The sequence below is a fragment of the Papaver somniferum genome, chromosome 2, assembly GCF_003573695.1.
Source record: "Papaver somniferum cultivar HN1 chromosome 2, ASM357369v1, whole genome shotgun sequence".
Lineage (NCBI taxonomy): Eukaryota > Viridiplantae > Streptophyta > Magnoliopsida > Ranunculales > Papaveraceae > Papaver > Papaver somniferum.
The window spans coordinates 178,566,957-178,589,005 of record NC_039359.1 but is presented as its reverse complement, the minus strand read 5'-3'; the positions used below and the strand labels follow the sequence as shown (position 1 = coordinate 178,589,005).

The 22,049-nt window shown below is 37.7% G+C and overlaps 2 protein-coding genes across 2 annotated transcripts; both read right to left on the bottom strand.

Moving 5' to 3' along the window:
* Positions 1 to 4,669: 4,669 nt before the first annotated feature.
* On the bottom strand, positions 4,670 to 17,244 carry LOC113352466. The gene is made up of 6 exons (XM_026596280.1): positions 16,818 to 17,244; positions 16,452 to 16,682; positions 15,411 to 16,289; positions 6,205 to 6,575; positions 5,016 to 5,427; positions 4,670 to 4,803 (listed from the first exon to the last, which is right to left on the bottom strand). Exons 1-6 carry the CDS (start codon positions 17,242 to 17,244, stop codon positions 4,670 to 4,672), a joined length of 2,454 nt encoding a protein of 817 aa, XP_026452065.1.
* A 17-nt stretch (positions 17,245 to 17,261) lies between these two features.
* On the bottom strand, positions 17,262 to 18,299 carry LOC113352465. The gene is made up of 2 exons (XM_026596279.1): positions 17,898 to 18,299; positions 17,262 to 17,789 (listed from the first exon to the last, which is right to left on the bottom strand). The coding sequence occupies exons 1-2, from the start codon at positions 18,297 to 18,299 to the stop codon at positions 17,262 to 17,264; spliced, it is 930 nt and encodes a 309-aa protein (XP_026452064.1).
* Positions 18,300 to 22,049: the final 3,750 nt, after the last annotated feature.

The window sequence follows — 22,049 nt, the reverse complement described above, 5'->3', positions numbered from 1 at the left end:
TAGGATAATTAGTATGCTCAACTATCCCGTTATTATCTCCTAAGATCATCGGATACGGAAGTGCTCGACTACCGGATTCTACTTTCCAAGTTACCTAGAGGTACGCTTACTAGGTGTGACTTAAACAAATGCTTTACATTTTATGAGATAAGGTTGCTCCTAGTGATGAACTCAAAAGCATGAATCACCTACTAGTGTCAATTTCTACATATGGCTACTTAACAAAGTCCCATCATCAATACCCACATATTGTTACTTGTGTTTAATTCTCTAGACAATTACGGGTCGAAGAAAATCTAAACTAGCAATAAGATTGTGACATAACTATTTAATTTCAAACTTAAACAATTAAGGAACAATCCATAAGCATTATTAGCATGGTAGAAATCAAACAATAACTAAACTTGCGAGAAAAAGAGCTATTGCATATCAATTATGAGTTCATATTTCGAGCTTTGAAATCACCCTCAATCAAAAATAGTTTTAGGTACTCATAGTTTTGGAGTTCATCATCAACAATAATTGAAATAAAGAAGATGAAAATAAATACGAAAGCAAACCCTAGCTGCGGCTATCTCCAAAAAGCTCCAAGTAGAATACGTGATATTTCAAGTTGTAGAAATCTTTCCTTTTTGTAGCTTTTTATCCTTTCCAATATTAGGTCTAGTCTTCCAAAGTCCATCACCAAAAAATCCACCAATCCCATCATACCCATGTAAAAAATAGCCCAGTAAAAACCTTGCCAAAAAGTAGTCGCCGGAAAACTGGTTGAGATGCCGGAAGTTGGACGGAATCCGGCCAGAAAAATATCTCAGGTGACTGGAAAAGTCCATCCAACCACCAATTTCAACCCCTTCTTTCTCTTCCAAGCTTCACAATACTGAACTGCAAACCATTCCCAAGTTATCTTCACCTGCCGTACGGATCCACCAGCTGAAATTGGTTGATTTCCTGAACTGCTGCATCAAATATATCATTTCTTTCATTATCAGTTTAGTCATCAGTTCATATGTCAGCTCCAACTGCAGCTCATAACCCTTTAATCATCATCCTGCATCTCATCATTACATTATCACTACAACCACAAGTGCCTTCTGCCCATTGCTCATACCATGTAAACACCAAGCTCAACATGTGTATCATCACTGCAACTTCAGCTCAGGTCCATTTACACCATCATAACGCATCTTTCCTGCAATATCCTAGGCATACATCTACTGCTTGAACTGCAACTCAACTATTAACAGTCATCAGGACCACCAACATCCGCTTCTCAGCAGTACCAGTACTATCAGTTCCACTTCGGTCAATCTCAATACCAACTGCAATTCTCAACACACAACCTAGGCATACATCTACTTGTTCTGTCTGAACTCCACCAGAGACACATCATTAAAACCACCAACAATTCAGTATTTCAACCACCAGAAACCATAATAACCACTGCAACCACACAGTCTCTCACAACTAGGTATACTACTGCTCAACTGCATCATCACTTCAGTCGAACCAACAAAACCAAATCAATTCCATTGCAACACTAGAGAGTTAGCTAACTCCATTTCTTGCTTCCTTTTCTCAGCTCTTACACAGTCATCACCATTTCTCTCTGCGAATCACCGACACCTGCTCTCCTTCACTGCATAACTTCTTTGTTTCTAACCTACATATGCACCTCCATATTATATCCATTGCTCTCTTATGCAACAACCAATACTCCCCAGTTCGGTTCAAATCCCTGACTTGTATCTACATCATATCTTGCTTAACTCCATCTCGCACTCCACTGTACATTCATGCACCATCTTGGCGATTCACTCTTGCACTTCAGTTCAGCTGAAAGCCTTCAACCAAAAAATTCCTGCGGCAGTCAGCTGAACCACCAACTCATAGCACCGTGTCCTGATCATCCTTCATTCACCATCAGCTACCACCGAACTGTCGCACCTGTATCCCATCTCTATCTCAGGTTCAAGACTAATCCCACAACCTCAAACCAGCAGCATCAGCTAACCCAGCGTAGCAAAACCTTCAATCCATTTCAGCACACACACATGCCATCACCTGAACCTTCAGTTCCTTAACAAATTCATTACCAGTTTCATGTTTACCACCAAACCAATCCATATCTGACCATCTTCCCTGCAATTGCACCTGAGCAGCACTAATCTCCATTCTAACAAACTTCAATCAGTAGCAGCTACTCATTCTGAACCTGACTGCACCTACACTTGACAACATTACAAGCTGCATCACCAGATTGAAACCCCATCATCCATTAAACCTCAACATATATCTCTTCATAATCCTTCGTTGATGCTTGAATCCATCTCGAACATCCTGTCATTCATCTTCTCTACCAAACCCAACACAAACCCATCAGTTAATTCTTCATAAATCTCGATTCCTTCATAATTTTACATAGCAACCTCATCTTCTTTCTTCCGGTGATTAAACCCTAACTCTGTGTTGCTCCATGTTCTTATCTTCCGATGAAATCACTCAGCAGAAACCACCTCAATAACTCTAAATCGCTCATATCTTTGATCTGATTCTCTCAGCAGCAACAACTTCTTCTCGATATCCCCTGAGTTTATTATCACTACCAACAACAGCCGTCTCTCTAGGTTTCAGACTGAATAATGAAAAGAAAATGAACACTTCTCTTGAAGTGAGGGCCAGGTAATGATAGAAAATATTATAGGCATCCAGAGAATTGATACAGGTCACACGGTTACCAATTGGCATGTCAGTTCCAGAGAACTGATTGCCCATTCTGTTTTCTTTCTCAACTGTAGCTAGCTTCGCTCGCCTGAGAATTGTTCTTTTTGCTCCTTTTCGCTCTGAATGAACGCTTCCCACTTCTTTGAATTCTTTCACCAATCGCATCCGTCTCTTACTTCTCAGATTCACTTTTTCTCTTCAATGTCTCTTCATCACTAAAGCTGTCATGCTTTTCAGACAGAATTTGCATCACTAAAGCCGACATGCTTTTCAGACAGAGATGAAGAAACAAAAGCAAATAATGAGAAATAATCCGCCTCCAACAACAGTTGCACCTGAGATAATACTTTTCCGCTGTTTCTTCTTCTTTTGTTCCAAATGACTCCAAAGTACCTAAAACTCAAAATGAAACATAAGATACATAATTTACAAGAAAACTTAACAAAGAAAGCATAAACAATGGATAAATATCAAGGTGTTTTAGACACCTATCAAATTCCTCCACACTTAGACTTTTCTAGTCCTCGAGCAAATCAAACAAAACTAATTTTAAAACATGCATACAACTCCGTGTCGTCGAGGCTACGGTCACACTTAGCACGTATAACAAGCCTTTGAACCCCTAGGTGTCCATAGTGGACGAGTTTTAGTCTCGTGAAGGTTTACAAGAGGTGTGCCTACAAAACCTTTTATTCCAAATTCCAACTACCTGCTAAGAGTCTATGAATGAATCCAAAATGACTATAGAAGGAGGTACCCTGATGTGAATCCAAATAAATATATATGTAAATAAATCCCTACTCAGAAATTCGAACAAACCACAATACTGAGAGTCTAACTAACCATAGTCACACATGAATAGATTAAGAAGATGGATATAGAGATAGATGTTTGCGAATGTTGACTAAGTGAACGATGTTTCACATATCTGTCTGAAGGTCACCGCCAATATAAACCTATGACCTAATGGATTGAGATACTGGTCTGAATTCTAATATCAACTCAGCTGACATGTACAAGGGAATACGCAATCGACAATCTTAATTCTAGATCAACTCAACTGGAATATACAAGGGAACCAGCAGTCGATTTCATTGAACAATAATAACTTTTTCTTTTCCTTTTTATTTTCTTTTTCATTTTTTTTTCTTTTTTTTTTTCGAATTGACAACATGATTAGATCTTCTGGATCCAAGCGCATGCTTCTTGTTAGCAGATTACGTGGTAATTCCCGTGGATCCTGCGTTCCACGCTTGCTTAGGCGACGGAGACAGGGAGAACACACACATATTGCTATCCAAGTGTTTTTTTTTCATTTTTTTTTCCATATATACTCCGGTTGGTCTAATTGGTCAGGTCTTTTTTTTCTTAGTAACTCAATCACTCTATTTCATCTTAGTAGTAATAACAATTCGATGTTAGTGACCCACCAAATCACTTAGAGAAACAAAAAGATTGCAAAAATAAAAACAGAAGGTGATATGGTGACATTCCGAGATATGGTAACAACTATCATGTTATTTCTAACACATGAGTTATGTCCGTCCTTTTAGTTAATGGGTTCCTCAACTTCTGCAACCAAGATGGTTCCATCCACTTATATTGGTAGTGTCATCCTAAAGGCACAAGTTTCTAGGTTTCAGAGTGTATAAAGCAAATTATTTTTTTCATTTTTCTATTTTTATTTTTATTTTATCTTTTTTTTAACTAAAGGCATCAAACTCTAAAAACATATAAATGCTCCCCACACTTAAACTTTATATTATCCTCAATGTAAAATTTAGTCATCCAAAGTAAAGTTCAAGGTTGGATATTCCACAAATGATATGCAAAAACAAAGATAAAATGCTTGAAAATAAAAAGATAAAGATAAAGATATAAAACTGGTGGGTTGCCTCCCACTTAGCGTTTGGTTTAAAGTCGTCAGCACGAATTTCAGCTCCAATTACTCCTCCAGAGGGAGTGGATCACTCAATGTGACCATATCCTGATTCTCCGTCACAAACTGCTCATAGTATGGTTTCAAACGATGGTCGTTGACCTTGGAAACCAGCCCTTTTTTGGGACTAACAATTTCAACTGCACCATGAGAGAACACATTAGTAACAACGAATGGTCCAACCCATCTGGACCTAAGTTTACCGGGAAATAATTTAGGACGAGAATGGAATAAAAGAACTTTCTGCCCTACTTCAAAACTTTTTCGGGAAATCATTTTATCATGGAAATCCTTGGTATTTTCTTTGTAAATGCGCGAACTTTCATATGCATCATTTCGTATCTCTTCTAACTCATTGAGTGAGGTTTCCTATGTTCATCAGCTGCATCTAATTCCATATTACATACCTTGATATCCCAATAAGCTTTGTGTTCAAGTTCGAACGGAAGATCGCAAGGTTTACCATAGACAAGCCTAAAAGGAGACATACTGATGGGTGTCTTGTAAGCTTTCCTATACGCCCACAAAGCGTCATTGAGTCCATAAATCCAATCCTTCCTTGTAACGTTCACCGTCTTCTCTGGGATAGACTTAATCTCCCGGTTGGAAATTTCATCTTGACCGCTCGTTTGTGGATGATACGGTGTGCCAACTTTATGAGAAATCTTATACTTCTTAAGAAGAGCGTGAAAGTATCTCTTGAAGTTCGAACCTCCATCACTAATAACCACTCGAGGTGTACCAAATCTAGAAAATATATGTTCCTTCACAAACTCACAAACAACTTGAGAATCATTAGTAGGGGTGGCTTTAGCCTTCACCCATTTAGAAACATAATCTACAACAAGAAGTATATAAAATTTCCCATTGGAATTCACAAAAGGCCCCATAAAATCGATACCCCAAACATCAAAAATATCAACATCGAGAATTGGTGTTTGCGGAATTTGGTTTCTAGCACCTAGATTGCCTATCCTTTGACATCTATCACAAGACTTGCAAAATAAATATGCATCCTTAAACAATGTAAGCCAATAAAAACCACTTTCGAGAACCTTGAGGGCTGTCCTCTTGGCTCCTAAATGGATACCACAAGCATATGAGTGATAAAAATTCAGAATTGATTGGAACTCGGATTCAAGTACGCACCTGCGGATCATTTGATCGGAGCAATGCTTCCACAAATAAGGTTCATCCCATATATATTGCTTGGAAATCTTCTTGAGCTTGTGTTTCTGAAATGTAGACATGGAACTAGGTACTTGTCCCGTCACCAAGAAGTTAACAATATCAGCATACCATGGAGTTGTGCCAATAACCGCAAAGAGTTGCTCATCCGGGAAGCTATCATGCAAAGGAATCGCTTCTTCGGTCACAACCAATCTGCTTAAATGATCTGCTACGGTATTCTAACTTCCCTTCTTGTCCTTGATTTGCAAGTTGAACTCTTGAAGAAGGAGTATCCACCTTATGAGCCTTGGATTAACATCCTACTTTGTGAGCAAGTATCGTAGTGCAGCATGGTCGGAGAAGACAACCACCTTTGTATCCACCAAGTAAGATCTAAACTTCTCTAGTGCAAATACTATAACCAAGAGATCCTTTTTAGTAGTGGAGTAGTTGATTTGTGCTCCGTTCAGAGTTCTAGAAGCATAATAAATGGCATATGTAACTTTACCATCTCGATGTCCAAACATGGCTCCAACGACATAATCACTTGCATCGCACATCAACTCAAATGGCTTGCTCCAGTACGGTGGTTTTATGATTGGTGCAGTAGTCAACAACTCCTTCAAGGTGTCAAAAGCCTCCTTGAATTCCTTGTCACAATCAAAGGCCACATCTTTCGGCAAAAGTCTACACAGGGGCATTGCAATCTTGGATAAATCCTTGATGAATCTCCTATAAAAACCTGCATGACAAAAAAAAGAGCGAACCTCCCTCACAGTTGTGGGGTATTGTAAGTTCCGAATCAAATCTATCTTAGCATTGTTCACTTCTAACCCCTTAGAGGATATAACATGGCCTATATTCACCATAAAGTGACACTTTTCCCAATTAAGCACAAGATTAGTTTCTACGCATCATTTAAGAATAAGTGCAAGGTTATCTAAGCACTTGTCAAAAGAATCACCATACACGCTAAAATCATCCATAAACACTTCTATGATGCTTTCTGTTAGAGCATTGCTCGGTCGAACTCGCATGCGTTGCTATCTCAAGCATGTTTGTCAATGTTAGTGATCAAACCTATAAGTATTGATTTCTAGTTTACTATAGGTAAGGTCTCATACTAGGATAGAAAGTGTAGTTGAGCTCAAGAACTCCATGACAATCATCATACAAGACGAAGGACTACTCAAAGAACTGGTGGATCTTCATCAACTAAAAGGTATGTGCAGACTTGAACTTATCCATCACTCAAAAGTCTATTTATATCCTATCTTGAGACAAAAGTCATTTTTCTATATAGACTTAGATAATACACATTTGGTATTTTGAGCCGAGTTTATCTCTCGCCTATCTATTTCTCGAAATATGTGTTGGTAAGCTTTCGCATTAGCCAAGTTCATCTTTACCTAGTGACGAAAGTCATGTTATGTTTCAATCACTTTGAAAATTGTTCTGACGAAAAATGGTTTGTGAATAACAATTATATAACGTCCTCTGATAATATTTCAATGATTGAAATGAGAGTTTAGATTATATAACCATTGGAGGATATAATCGTTGTTGTGGAAACACATATATGTATAAGTCCATATTCCTTGAACCAAAGTTTGCGAACTTTGTTGAGCAAGTGAACCGGAGTAGTGCGCGAGCTAAGTCTGCGAACTGGCGAAGTTCTCAAACCCGAGAATTTCTGCTGGAGTTCGTGAAATCCATCTTGGAACTTAAGTCCGCGAACCCAGTCCGCGAACTTGAGTAGGTTATATCTAAATACGATGTTTGTGAACTTATTCATATTAACTAAGAAATGCTTTTGCAAACCGTAGCTATATAGTTCATGAACCGATTCAAGTGAATCAAATCGTTTTTGCTTCAATTGTGTCTTGTGTAGTACATGATATTTCCTTGTAATTGAACAACTCTCTAACTAGTTCATTTGATTCATTTGAACTAGTTATGGTGAAGAAGAATATGGTTGATATGAAAGTGATCATATGGCTAACCGTTTGGTTAACTATTATTGAACAACTAATGTACAAGTTTGGGTACGGTTACACAAACCTAGAAACATGCATTTCATTTTTGTATAACAAGCTATGTTTTCGATCTAACGGTTGATAAATATTAGCTTGAATCTAATCAGGTTTTCATCTAACGGTGAATATCGAATGCTTTGTTACCAAGCTAACATTGATTGGAAACCCTGATTTGAAAGACTATATAAGGTAGAACTCTAGCAATTGGGAAACCTAATCCCCACACATTCTGTGTGATACTAGTTGTGCTAAGCTAGAGTCAATTCTCCTTTAACCTTTGGTTTCTTCTTCTAAACAAGGTTAACGACTTAAAGACTTCATTGGGATTCTGAAGCCAGACCGATACTACTTTATCGTAGTTGTGTGATCTGATCTTGTTGTTCCTATTGTACGAGTACAATTGTAATAATTGGCTTGGGATTTCTATCTCCGATAGGCAAGGTAAAAAGTAATCACAAACATCTTCGTCTCATCGTTTGTGATTCAACAATATCTTTTTTCGCTGCGTCAGTTAAGACTATTGTGAGGTGATTGATAATATTAGGCTGTTCTTCGGGAATATAAGTCCGGATTATCAATTGGTTCCTGTTCACCTTGATTTATCAAAAGACGGAACAAAACTCGTAGGTATATTCGTGGGAGACGGGTTATCTATTACCATATACTTTTCTGTGTGATACAAATTTGTTTATTAAAGTCTTCGAATTTGGGTCGTAGCAACTCTTAGTTGTGGCCGAGATCAGCTAAGGGAATCAAGTACGCAATATCTTGATGGGATCAGAGAGGTAGGAGCATAACTGTACCTTGGATCAGTGTGAGATTGGTTGGGGTTCAACTACAGTCCAGACCGAAGTTAGTTTAGAGTAGGCTAGTGTCTGTAGCGGCTTAATACAGTGTGTGTTCAATCTGGACTAGGTGCCGGGGTTTTTCTGCATTTGTGGTTTCCTCGTTAACAAAATTCTGGTGTCTGTGTTATTTCTTTTTCGCATTATATTTTGTTATATAATTTAAATACCACAGGTTGTGCATTATTTAATCAATTAGAATATCCGACATTTTGGTTGTTGATTTCAATTGATTGACACTTGGATATTGGTCTTTGGGACCATCCAAGTTATCTCTCTAGTATTTGATAAAGACTCACAGACTTCTATTTGCTTGAGTAAATATCAAATCGAGAGATTGAGATATAAATTCTTTGATATAATTTTTATCTAAATTGAGTCTAACTTTCTAGTTGATTCTCTAGAAAGTATATTGGAGTTTGTCCATACAGATTGCTAAGAGAAATATTGGGTGTGGTTGTTAGACCCCCGATTTTTCAATTGGTATCAGAACAGGCAAACACGTTTAAGACCTTACAAGTCTATGTTTGTAGCGATCTGACTCTATGGACAGAGGTGTTATCTCAACAAACGTACCACCAGTCTTCGAAGGCTCTAATTACTTATGGTGGAAAATTTCTATGCGAGCTTTTCTTCAAGCACGTGATTTTCAATCATGGGTATATGTAGTTAATGGCTATAATGCTCCCGTTGTGGCAGTTGGAGATGTAAACGTTCCCAAGGACATTGGTGAATACACCCCTGCTGAGATAAATGCTACAAAGCAAAATTCCGACGGTTTGAATGCCATTAACCCAAATCTCTAGCACCATGTGTCAAATTGCACCAAGTCTAAAGAATCTTGGGATATCTTAGAAACCGTATTTGAAGGAAATACCAGTGAAAAGGAAGCTAGGCTTCAAGATTGGGAAAACCTTCGTATGGCAGATGAAGAAACATTTGATGAGTTTAATCACAAAGTGTCTGAAATTGTTAATGCATCTTTTGTATTTGGTGAGACTATTCCTGAAAAGGACATTGTGATGAAAATTCTCAGATCGCTGCCATCTAGATATGATTCTAAAAAGCATGCCATCGTTGAGGGAAATAACCTAGATAATCTCTCCAGAAATACACTGGTTGGGAAGCTTAAGATCTTTGATCATGAGAATTCATCCAAATTTAAGGATGTTGCGTTCAAAGAACTAAAGGATACTAAATTACTTGATAAAAGTAAAAAAGTGTATATCTCTGAAGACGATCACTCTGAGACAGATTCATCAGATGAAGATCTTGACAAATCGGTCTCGATGATCACAAGACAGTTTAGGGGTCTTCTGCTGAAAAGAAGTAAACGGTTTCTCAGAGATAACCCTAAAGCATCAGTCAAACCTCATAATCATGTTCCTCCTAAAAACAGGGATATTGATGAAAATGATGACAAGGATATGCCTCAATGCTTTAAGTGTAAAGGATTTGGTCATTTTGCAAACGAGTTCCCAAATCGTAGAAAATACACTGGGAACAAAGGTCTTGCTCCAATTCTTGATGAAATGTCTGACAGCTATGAGTCTAATGAAGACGAGAAATCAAGTGTTGCACTTCTCTATGCAAATATTGATTTTGATAACTATAGCAATACATACATCAATCTCGATATTCTTTCAGAAGATAATCCAACTAATCTGGAAGATAAAGTTGACCCATCCTTTGGAAATTATGTTTGTAATGTTTCAGGTTCCACTATGTGCCTATCTGCATGCACATATGAAAAGCCTAACTTTTATCCTAGCTTGACGTGTTCTTATTGTTCTCTAAAGGGTCATGAACTTTTAAGGTGTTACAAATACAAACACTAAAGAAGGCACGTCAACAAACTTCAACGAAGAGCAAATCATTTAGCAAGGAAGCTTAAACTTGCTCAGAAGAACGCTGAGGTATGTAGGATTTTATCTTCATCTAAGAAGTTAGTTTCCAAAGATAAACCAAGACCATTAGAGAAGAAAGTATGGTTGAGTCGCTTTGATAGACAGAGGTCTATAGATTCCTCACAAGAGGGAAATGATGGACAAATTGTTGTTCACCACAATACAACTTGATTGTGTTGTTTTTGAAATCTTGTCTCATGTGCCTGATCAAAAGAGACAATGATTTTGTACCTCTCAGGCTTTAGAAAAAGTTTTTTTTTCTTCTTTTCTTAGTTTTGTTTTTAGAATTCCTTGTCTATCAATAAAGGAGGGTTATTATCGATAATTCTACTCTTTATAGGGATAAGAGTTGGACGTGTACGAACCTGTTTAAAGGTTTTGAAACCCTACATTCCTTTTTCCTTCTCTGTAACCTTTTTTTATCTCAAGACTACTTGTTGAGCAAATTGTGATTTCCTCTCACAAACCCATACGTTTATGGATACTCTAAGCATGATGTATTATGATGAAAAAGATGTTAATATGATTGTTAATCCATCAATCATGAAGGAAAAAGAAAAATCTCCATTATCCCCAACATTGAAAAGGAAAAGAAGGAATGTGAGGAAGCCAAGAGTCGTTCCTTCAAATTCTCAGAAGTTTTCTGATGTTCTTGAAGTGTTGAAGGAGATGCGAAAGGAGATTCAACAAATAAAGGCTTTTGTGTATAAGACTCATGAGATTCAGAAGGCCCTGGTTCGACAACATCAGCCAAGAAGGCTTATTGATATAAACTCCTACCTTAATGAACCTTATGCTCAAATGGCTGTTGACGACAAGGAGTTCGGGGACGATAAAGAATTTTTCAAAGGTCTTATCTCCTAGTAAATCTTCTATTTTTCTTGTTTTTTTTAGAAGAATAACTAGAGTTTGGAATAGCCATTATTGTGATTACACATAGCTATGTCCAACGTTTTCATCTTCATGTTTTTAGGTTTATTTGTTTAAATTCTAAAATTGTTTGGAAGATTTTTGCAGTATCAATCTTTATGGTTTTATATATTGCAATATTGTTATGGGATATGTGTATTTACGTCCGTGAACTTGATTGTCACATACTTTGTCAAAAGTAAAGTCTTTCGTAAGACGATATTCACGTATTGATAAAAGAATGAATTGACTTTTGAAAAATACAAAAGTTAAGCCTATTATGTCAATTCTTGATGGAAGATAGGTTAAAATATTTTATGTTCAAGGATTATGTCTATTGAATGTAATTGTGCAAATGGTGATGGAAAATAGAATGAGTCCTTGCTTATTCCACGGTATAAGGTCGATCTCCGATCCACAATTTTTGTGTACATACTGTGTTGTTCCATAAGGTGTCTTATGTTGAGATCTATCGACTGAGTCATTGTTTTGACATAGTTGTTGTTCCATGAGATACTTTGTGTCGAGCTTGACCAATTAAATTGATTACTTTTGTGATTAGTTTAGTTGTTTATTTAGATTAGATTAATTATGGGTTTTCTTGTGATTAATCTAATTGAATGTTTTTAAGTCTACATAAGTTTACTTATGTTGAGCATGTTTGATTTAGTTGATAATAGGTTCTCTTACGGTTAATTTAATTGAATATTTTGGATTCAAATTCATACTCGTATGTGATTTGTTATGTCCAAAGAAATCCTTCTTTTCTTTTTGAAATTAAGGTCGCTCTTGTTGTTCTTTCGGGAATGACATTTTATGGGGGAGAGTTCTTAATTGAACTTGTGCTTAATTGCCAAATCTTTATGGGGAGTGCTGCTGTGGAATATTATAGGGGTTATCTTGTATCTTTATAGACTCCTTGATGAATGCATTTATCTTCGGCTTTATGATTGCATCTAAATAAGATGATATATGCTTTCTTTTGGTCATGAAATGTCTCTTTCGGAAATTTCATTAGGATCCTGTCCATGTACCTTTGCCAATTTCATTGACAAAAAGGGGGAGAATTAATATGTAGTTCACACTACAAAGACATATGGTTTTTATATCATTATGTAAAGGGGAGTGGTTTCCATGAGAGATGGAGTATTGACTAAGGGGGAGTGAAATATCACCATAGTATTGTTTTTAAAGTTGTGATACAATTGAACTTTGACACTGTGTAATGATACTATGACACTGTATAACAATGATTGAGAACTCTTGTTTTCTCGTTGTTATAGCTGTGGATTTTCAACAACGATGATGCTAAACTTACAACCTTTGGGATCATTGGAGTACTTGGATTTGACAAAGATTTCGAGTAATGTTGAAGATTAGGCATGTGGAATAGGAGCTACAAAAGATTACTTATATATTTTTTTGTATTCCATATGTATTGATAGTTTTGTCACTAAAATTGACAAAGGGGGAGATTGTTAGAGCATTGCTCGGTCGAACTCGCATGCGTTTCTATCTCAAGTATGTTTGTCAATGTTAGTGATCAAAACTATAAGGCTTCATTTCTAGTCTACTATAGCTGAGGTCTCGTACTAGGATACAAAGTGTAATTGAGCTCAAGAACTCCATGGCAATCATCATACAAGACGAAGGACTACTCAAGGAACTGGCGGATCGTCATCAACTAAAAGGTATGTGGAGACTTGAACTTATCTATCACTCAAAAGTCTATTTATCTCCTATCTTGAGACAAAAGTCGTTTTGCTATATAGACTTAGATTATACTTGGTATTTCAAGCCGAGTTTATCTCTCCTATCTATTTCTCGAAATATGTGTTGGTAAGCTTTCGCTTTATCCAAGTTCATCTTTACCTAGTGACGAAAGTCGTATTATATTTCAATCACTTTGAAAATTGCTCTGACGAAAAATGGTTTGTGAATAACAACTATATAACGTCCTCTGAGAATGTTTCAATGATTGAAATGAGAGTTTATATTATATAACCATTTGAGGATATAAGCATTGTTTTGGAAACACATATATTTATAAGTCCTTATTCCTTGAACCGAAGTTTGTGAACTTTGTTGATCAAGTGAACCGGAGTAGTGCATGAGCTAAGTCCGCTAACTGGCGAAGTTCTCAAACCCGAGAATTTTTTCTAGAGTTTGTTAACTCCATCCGGGAACTTAATTCCACGAACTTGAGTAGGTTATATCTAAAAACGATGTCTGTGAACTTATTCATATGAACTAAGGAATGCTTTTGCAAACCGTGGCTATATAGTTCATGAACCGATTCAAGTGAATCAAATCGTTTTTGCTTCAGTTGTGTATTGTGTAGTACATGAGATTTCTTTGCAATTGAACAACTCTCTAACTAGTTCATTTGAACTAGTTATGGTGAAGAAGAATATGGTTGATATGAAAGTGATCGTATGGCTAACTGTTTGGTTAACTATTATTGAACCAACTAATGTACAAGTTTGGGTACGTTTACACAAGCCTAGAAACGTGCATTTCATTTGTGTATAACAAGATATGTTTTCGATCTAACGGTTGATAAATATTATCTTGAATCTAACCAGGTTTTCATATAACGGTGAATATTGAATGCTTTGTTACCAAGCAAACATTGATTGCAAACCCTGGTTTGAAAGACTATATAAGGGAGAACTCTAGCAACTGGGAAACCTAATTCCCACACATTCTGTGTGATACTAGTTGTGCTAATCTAGAGTCGATTATCCTTTAAACTTTGGTTTCTTCTTCTAAACCAGTTTAACGACTTAAATATTTCATTGGGATTGTGAAGCCAGACCGATACTACTTTATCGTAGTTGTGTGATCGGATCTTGTTGTTTCTATCATACGACTGCAATTGTAATAATTGGCTTGAGATTTCTATCTCTGATAGGAAAGATAAAAAAGTAATCACAAACATCTTCGTCTCATCGTTTGTGATTCCACGATATCTTTTTTCGCTGCGTCGATTAAGACTATTGTGAGGTGATTGATAATACTAGGCTGTTCTTCGGGAATATAAGTCTGGATTATCAATTGGTTCCTGTTCACCTTGATTTATCAAAAGACGGAACAAAACTCGTAGGTATATTCGTGGGAGACGGATTTATCTATTACCATATACTTTTCTGTGATACAGATTTGTTTATTAAAGTCTTCGACTTTGGGTCGTAGAAACTCTTAGTTGTGGGTGAGATCAGCTAAGGGAATCAAGTACGCAATATCTTGATGGGATCAGATACGTAGGAGCATAACTGTACCTTGGATCAGTGTGAGATTGGTTGGGGTTCAACTACAGTCCAGACTGAAGTTAGTTTGGAGTATGCTATTGTTTGTAGCGGCTTAATACAGTGTGTGTTCAATATGGACTAGGTCCCGAGGTTTTTCTGCATTTGCGGTTTCCTCGTTAACAAAATTCTGGTGTCTGTGTTATTTCTTTTCCGCATTATATTTTGTTATATAATTGAAATATCACAGGTTTTGCGTTGTTCAATCAATTAGAATTCCGACCTTTTGGTTGTTGATTTAAATTGATTTACACTTAGATATTGGTCTTTGATACCATCCAAGTTATCTCTCTAGTATTTGATAAAAACTCGCAGACTTTTATTTGCTTGAGTATATATCAAATCGAGAGATTGAGATATAAACTCTTTGATATACTTTTTATCTAGATTGAGTCTAACTGTCTAGTTGATTCTCTAGAAAGTATATTGGAGTTTGTCCATATAGATTGCTAAGCGAAATATTGGGTGTGGTTGTTAGAACCACGCTTTTTCACTTTCCACATAATCTGAAAATATACTTACCATACAACGTTGAAAAGTGGCTGGAGCATTGCACAAGCCAAATGGCATACGTCTATACGCAAAAGTTCCAAAGGGACAAGTAAACGTCATCTTTTCTTGATATTCCGGAGCTATTACAATCTGATAATAACCTGAAAAACCATCTAGAAAGCAATAATGAGAGTGTCCAGCCAATCTTTCAAGCATTTGATCAATGAATGGTAAGGGAAAATGGTTCTTTCGGGTGGTAGAGTTGAGCTTTCGGTAGTCAATGCAAACTCTCCAGCCGATCTGGATTCTATTTGGAACCAAGTCATTATCATCGTTTTTCACCACCGTGATTCCGGACTTCTTTGGGATGACTTGAACCAGACTCACCCATTTGCTATCGGATATAGGATAGATAACCCCGACATCCAACAACTTAAGGATTTCTTTCCTGACTACCTCCATCATCGGAGGGTTCAAGCGACGTTGAGCCTCTCTTGTTGGTTTTACCCCCTCCTCAAGAAGTATTCGGTGCATACATGTGGAAGGGATGATTCCTTTGATATCGGCAATGGTCCACCCAATGGCAGACTTGTACTCTCTTAGCACTCGAAAAAGTTTCTCCTCTTGCACCTTGGTAAGGTCTTTGGAAATGATCACCGACAACTCTTCCTTATCACCTAAATATACGTATTTGAGGTGATCCGGAAGAGGTTTCAACTCAAGAATAGGTGCCTGCAAAATCGATGGTAAAAGTCTCTCATTAGTAAGTGGTAAAGAAACATAAGAAGCATTATACTTTTTTGGAACTTCTTGTAATGAGTTAAGAGTTAAAACAACCTCTTTAAGCTTATCACAAATAGACAATTCACTTTCAAGGTATTTGTATTTTCCATAACCTAAACCCTCCATTACGGTGTTCTCTAAAGCATCATCACCATTCAATTCAAAAATATGTTGAGCTAGAGAATCAATAATATCAATTGAAAAATAGGAATGCACATCACTAGGATATCTCATAGCCTCAAAGATATTTAAACTTATGATTTCATCATCAAACTCCATAGTTAGGGCGCCATTAAATACATCTATCTTTGTTCTTGCAGTTCGCATGAATGGTCTACCCAATAACAAGAGGGTAGACGATGGTGAATCTTCGTCCATCATGTAAAGAACATAGAAATCCGCCGGAAATATGAGTTGGTTAACCTGCACCAAAACATCCTCAATAACCCCTTTGGGGTAAGTATTAGACCTATCATCAAGTTGTATAAAAATACTGGTATCTTTAAGAGGACCGAGATTCAATGATTCATAAATGGAGGCAGGCATAACATTAATGGATGCTCCTAAATCTAGCAAAGCACGTTCAAACCCGATTTTACCAATAGTACATGGTATGGTGAAACTACTAGGGTCTTTAAACTTAGGTGGGAGTTTCTTTTGAAGATATGCCGAAGCATTCTCCCCCACACTCATTACCTCATTACCGGTCAATTTGTGTTTGTTAGTGCATAATTCCTGCAAGAACTTTGCATAGCGAGGAACCTGCCTTATCGCCTCAATTAGTGGAATGTTCACTTCAATCTTCTTAAAGATCTCCCAAATATCTTGGTACAATGTCTCCTTGTTCGACTTTTCAAACCTGCTAGGAAAAGGCGGAGGAGTAGCATAAGTAGAAACACGAGTTTTATAGTTAGAATTTGTTACTGGGTCAGCCTTTTTAGGGGTTGTTTCACCCTTTTCTTTCTCCAAATCAGGTTCATGGGACACCAGTGATGTTGTCGGTTTCTCTACTTGCTTCCCACTTCGTAGCTCAATAGCATTGGAATTCTCTTTATGATTCAGTGTTTGTGAAGGAAGTTTTCCATCCGCTTGTGCTTCCAACTTGCTCACCGTAGTAGCTAGTTGATCCATTTGTGTTCGTATGTCCTTCATATCCATCCTGACTTTTGCTTGTCTTGCGCCAGTGTGATGAGAATAAGATTCAACTTGTCATCTATACTCGTGCCTTGAGTTTCTTGACGTGGCCTTTGCAAGAATTGGTACCCACCTTGTTGATTGAAAGGAGGATTAGAGACTGCAGCTTGCTTATTGGCGTAGTTGAAATTGGGATGATCTCGCCAACCGGGATTGTATGTGCTGGAATACAGATCATATCTTGGCCTTTGTTGATTTTGGTACATAGCCTTTGCCTGCTCAACATCTTCGTTGTCTGATGATGGTATGACAGGTGCTGCTATTTGATGCATCATCTTCTCCATGTTACCCATCCGATGTTCCAAATGTGAAGAATTGCCAACTTCATTCACCTTCCTCACCGTTGGTTCATCTCTAGTGAAGAATTGTTGCGTGTTTGCGGCCATGTTCTCTAACAAGCTTGTAGCTTCCAAAATAGTCTTGTTGGTGAGTGCACCACCACTTGCGGCATTAATCAAATTTTTCTCATTAGAAAGCAACCCCTATTAGAAGTATTGAATAATGAGTTGATCGCTGATTTGGTGGTGTGGGCAGCTAGCTAGAAGTTTCTTGTACCGCTCTCAATACTCATAAAGAGTCTCTCCAGGTACTTGCATAATACCACAAATCTCCTTTCGAATCACTGCTGCTTTTGATGCCGGAAAATACTTCTCAAGGAATAACTTCTTCATCCCATTCCATATGGTTATACTCCCAGGAGGTAAGCAAAAGAACCATTCTCCTGCAACATCTATAAAGGAGAAAGGAAACAATGTCATCATAGTCATATCCGCATCTGCAGTTGCTTGCTTCAAACTAGTCACAACATGATGAAATTGTTGCAAGTGACTATTAGGATCTTCTCCCGCTAAGCCTCTGAATTTGGGCAGCAAGTGAATCAATTGCGGCTTCAACTCAATGGTTTCATTCAGCTGAATACATAGAGGCTGCTGATCAAGGTTTGGAGAAGTGAGATCCTTAAGTGTTCTCGGAGCAGGTGACCGACCTCCCATTGTGTTGTCTTCCTCTCTGTCCGAATACGAGAATTCACTAGGTGAAGAACTACGAGGAAGTGGAGTGTTCACTGCTCGAATAAAGTCTTTTAGTAAAGTGCCCGAACGAAGACATATACCAATTGGACTTGGTCGGCCCTCTCCACGCATTCACCAAAGAAATCATACCTAACAGATTCTAATAGATTGGATGAGTAAACTGAAATTGAAACTAAAATCAAAAAAAAAATATAAACTAAAAATAAAAATTAAAAATAAAAATTAAACTTGCAACTGCCTCCCTGGCAGCGGCGCCAATTTTGACGAGGTGTCAACTCGCAAATAATATTTTTCTACTTTTCTTTATAGTAGCAAGTAATATAATGAAAGCATATTCGTCCCAAGGGAGGTATGAAGTAAAAGTTGTTATGAAATTACTCTTAGCAAATAAGATTTTGTTGTAGAAATTCTGGAAATTGTAAAGTTGTATTAAAATATGAGATGGAATTGATTAAAAGTTCATTCTCGACCATGGAATATAAATCAAATTGATATAAATCTACGTTCTTTGCATTATCTCGTTACTAACAACCCTAGGATAATTAGTACGCTCAACTATCCCGTTATTATCTCCTAAGCTCACCGGATACGGAAGCGCTCGACTACCGGTTTCTTCTTGCCAAGTTCCCTAGAGGTATGCTTACTAGGTGTGACTTAAACAAATACTTTACGTTTTATGAGATAAGGTTGCTCCTAGTGATGAACTCAAAAGCATGACTCACCTACTAGTGTCAATTTCTACATATGGGTACTTAACAAAGTCCCATCATCAATACCCACATATTGCTACTTGTGTTTAATTCTCTAGACAATTACGGGTCGAAGAAAATCTAGACTAGCAATAAGATTGTGACATAACTATTTAATTTCGAACTTAAACAATTAAGGAACAATCCATAAGCATTATTAGCATGGTAGAAATCAAACAATAACTAAACTTACGAGAAAACGAGCTATTGCATATCAATTATGAGTTCATATTTCGGGCTCTTAAATCACCCCCAATCAAAAATAGTTTTAGTTACTCATAGTTTTGCAGTTCATCATCAATAATAATTGAAATAAAGAAGATGAAAATAAATACGAAAGCAAACCCTAGCTGCGGCTATCTCCAAAAAGCTCAAAGTAGAATACGTGATATTTCAAGTTGTAGAAATCTTCCCTTTTTGTAGCCTTTTCTCCTTTCCAATATTAGGTTTAGTCTTCCAAAGTCCATCACCAAAAAGTCCATCAAGTCCATCAAACCCATGTATAAAATAGCCCAGTAAAAACCTTACCAAAAAGTAGTCGCCGAAAAACTGGTTGAGATGCCGGAAGTTGGACGGAATCCGGCCAGAAAAGTATCTCAGGTGACTGGCAAAGTCCATCCAGCCACCAATTCCAACCCCTTATTTCTCTGCCAAGCTTCACAATACTGAACTGCAAATCATTCCCAAGTTATCTTCACCTGCCGTACGGATCCACCAGCTGCAATTGGTTGATTTCCTGAACTGCGACATCAAATACATCATTTCTTTCATTATCAGTTTAGCCATCAGTTCATATGTCAGCTCCAACTGCAGCTCATAACCCTTTAATCACCATCCTGCATCTCATCATTACATTCTCACTACAACCACAAGTTCCTTCTGCCCATTGCTCATACCCTGTAAACACCAAGCTCAACATGTGTGTCATCACTGCAACTTCAGCTCAGGTCCATTTACACCATCAAAATGCATCTTTCCTGCAATATCCTAGGCATACATTTACTGCTTGAACTGCAACTCAACTATCAACAGTCATCAGCACCACCAACATCCGCTGCTCAGCAGTACCAGTACCATCAGTTCCACTTCGATCAATCTCAATACCAACTACAATTCTCAACACACAACCTAGGCATACATCTACTTGTTCTGTATGAACTCCACCAGAGACATAGTATCACAACCACCAACAATTCAATATTTCAACCACCAGAAACCATAATAACCACTGGAACCACACAAGCTCTCACAACTAGGTACACTACTGCTCAACTGCATCATCACTTCAGTCGACCAACAGAACCAACTCAATTCCATTGCAACACTAGAGAGTTAGCTAACTCCATTCTTGCTTACTTTTCTCAGCTCTTGCACAGCCATCACCATTTATCTCTGCGAATCACCGTCACCTGCTCTCCTTCACTGTATAACTTCTTTGTTTCTAACCTACAGCTGCACCTCAAGATTATAGCCATTGCTCTCTTCTGCAACAACCAATACTCCCCAGTTCGGTTCAAATCCCTGACTTGTATCTGCATCATTTCTTGCTCTAGATCCATCTCGCACTACACTGTACATTCCTGCACCATCTTGGCGCTTCATTCTTGCACTTCAGTTCAGCTGAAAGACTTCAACCAACAAATTCCTGCGACAGTCAATTGAACCATCAACTCATACTACCGTGTTCTGATCAGCCTTCATTCACCATCAGCTACCACCGAACTGTCGCTCCTGCATCCCATCTCTATCTCAGGTTCAAGACTGATCCCCACAACCTCAAACCAGCAGCATCAACTAACCCAGCGTAGCAACAACTTCAATCCATTTCAGCACACACACATGCCATCACCTGAACCTTCAGTTCCTTAACATCTTCATTACCAGTTTCATGTTTACCACCAAACCAATACATATCCGACCATCTTCCCTGCAATTGCTCCTGAGAAACACTAATCTCCATTCTAACAAACTTCAATCAGTAGCAGCTACTCATTCTGAACCTGGCTGCACCTGCACTTGACAACAATACAAGCTGCATCACCAGATTCAAACCCCATCATCCATTAAACCTCAAACTATATCTCCTCCTAATCCTTCATTGATGCTTGAATCCATCTCGAACATCCTGTCATTCATATTCTCTACCAAATCCAACACAAACTCATCAGTTAATTCTTCACAAACTCTCGATTCCTTCATTATTTTACACAACAACCTCATCTTCTTTCTTCCAGTGATTAAACCCTAACTTTGTGTTGCTCCATGTTCTTCTCTTCCGATGAAATCACTCAGCAAAAACCACCTCAATAGCTCTCGATCGCTCATATCGTCGATCTGATTCTCTCAGCAGAAACACCTTCTTCTCGGTCTCCCCTGAGTTTATTATCACTACCAACAACAGCCGTCTCTCTAGGTTTCAGACTGAATAATGAGAATAAAATGAACACTCTCTTGAAGTGAGGGCCAGGTACTGATAGAAATTTTTATAGGCATCCAGAGAATTGATACAGGTCACGCGGTTACCAATTGGCCTGTCAGTTCCAGAGAACTGACTTCCCATTCTGTTTTCTTTCTCAACTGTAGCTAGCTTCGCTCGCCTGAGAATTGGTCTTTTTGCTCCTTTTCGCTCTGAATGAACGCTTCCCACTTCTTTGAATTCTTTCACCAACCACATCCGTCTTTTACTTCTCAGATTCACTTTTTCTCTTCAATGTCTCTTCACCACTAAAGCTGTCATGCTTTTCAGACAGAATTTGCATCACTAAAGCCGACATGCTTTTCATACAGAGATGAAGAAATAAAAGCAAATATGAGAAATAATCCTCCTCCAATAACAGTTGCACGTGAGATGATACTTTTGCGTTGTTTCTTCTTCTTTTGTTCCAAATGACTCCAAAGTTCCTAAAACTCAAAACGAAACATAAGATACATAATTTACAAGAAAACTTAACAAAGAAAGCAT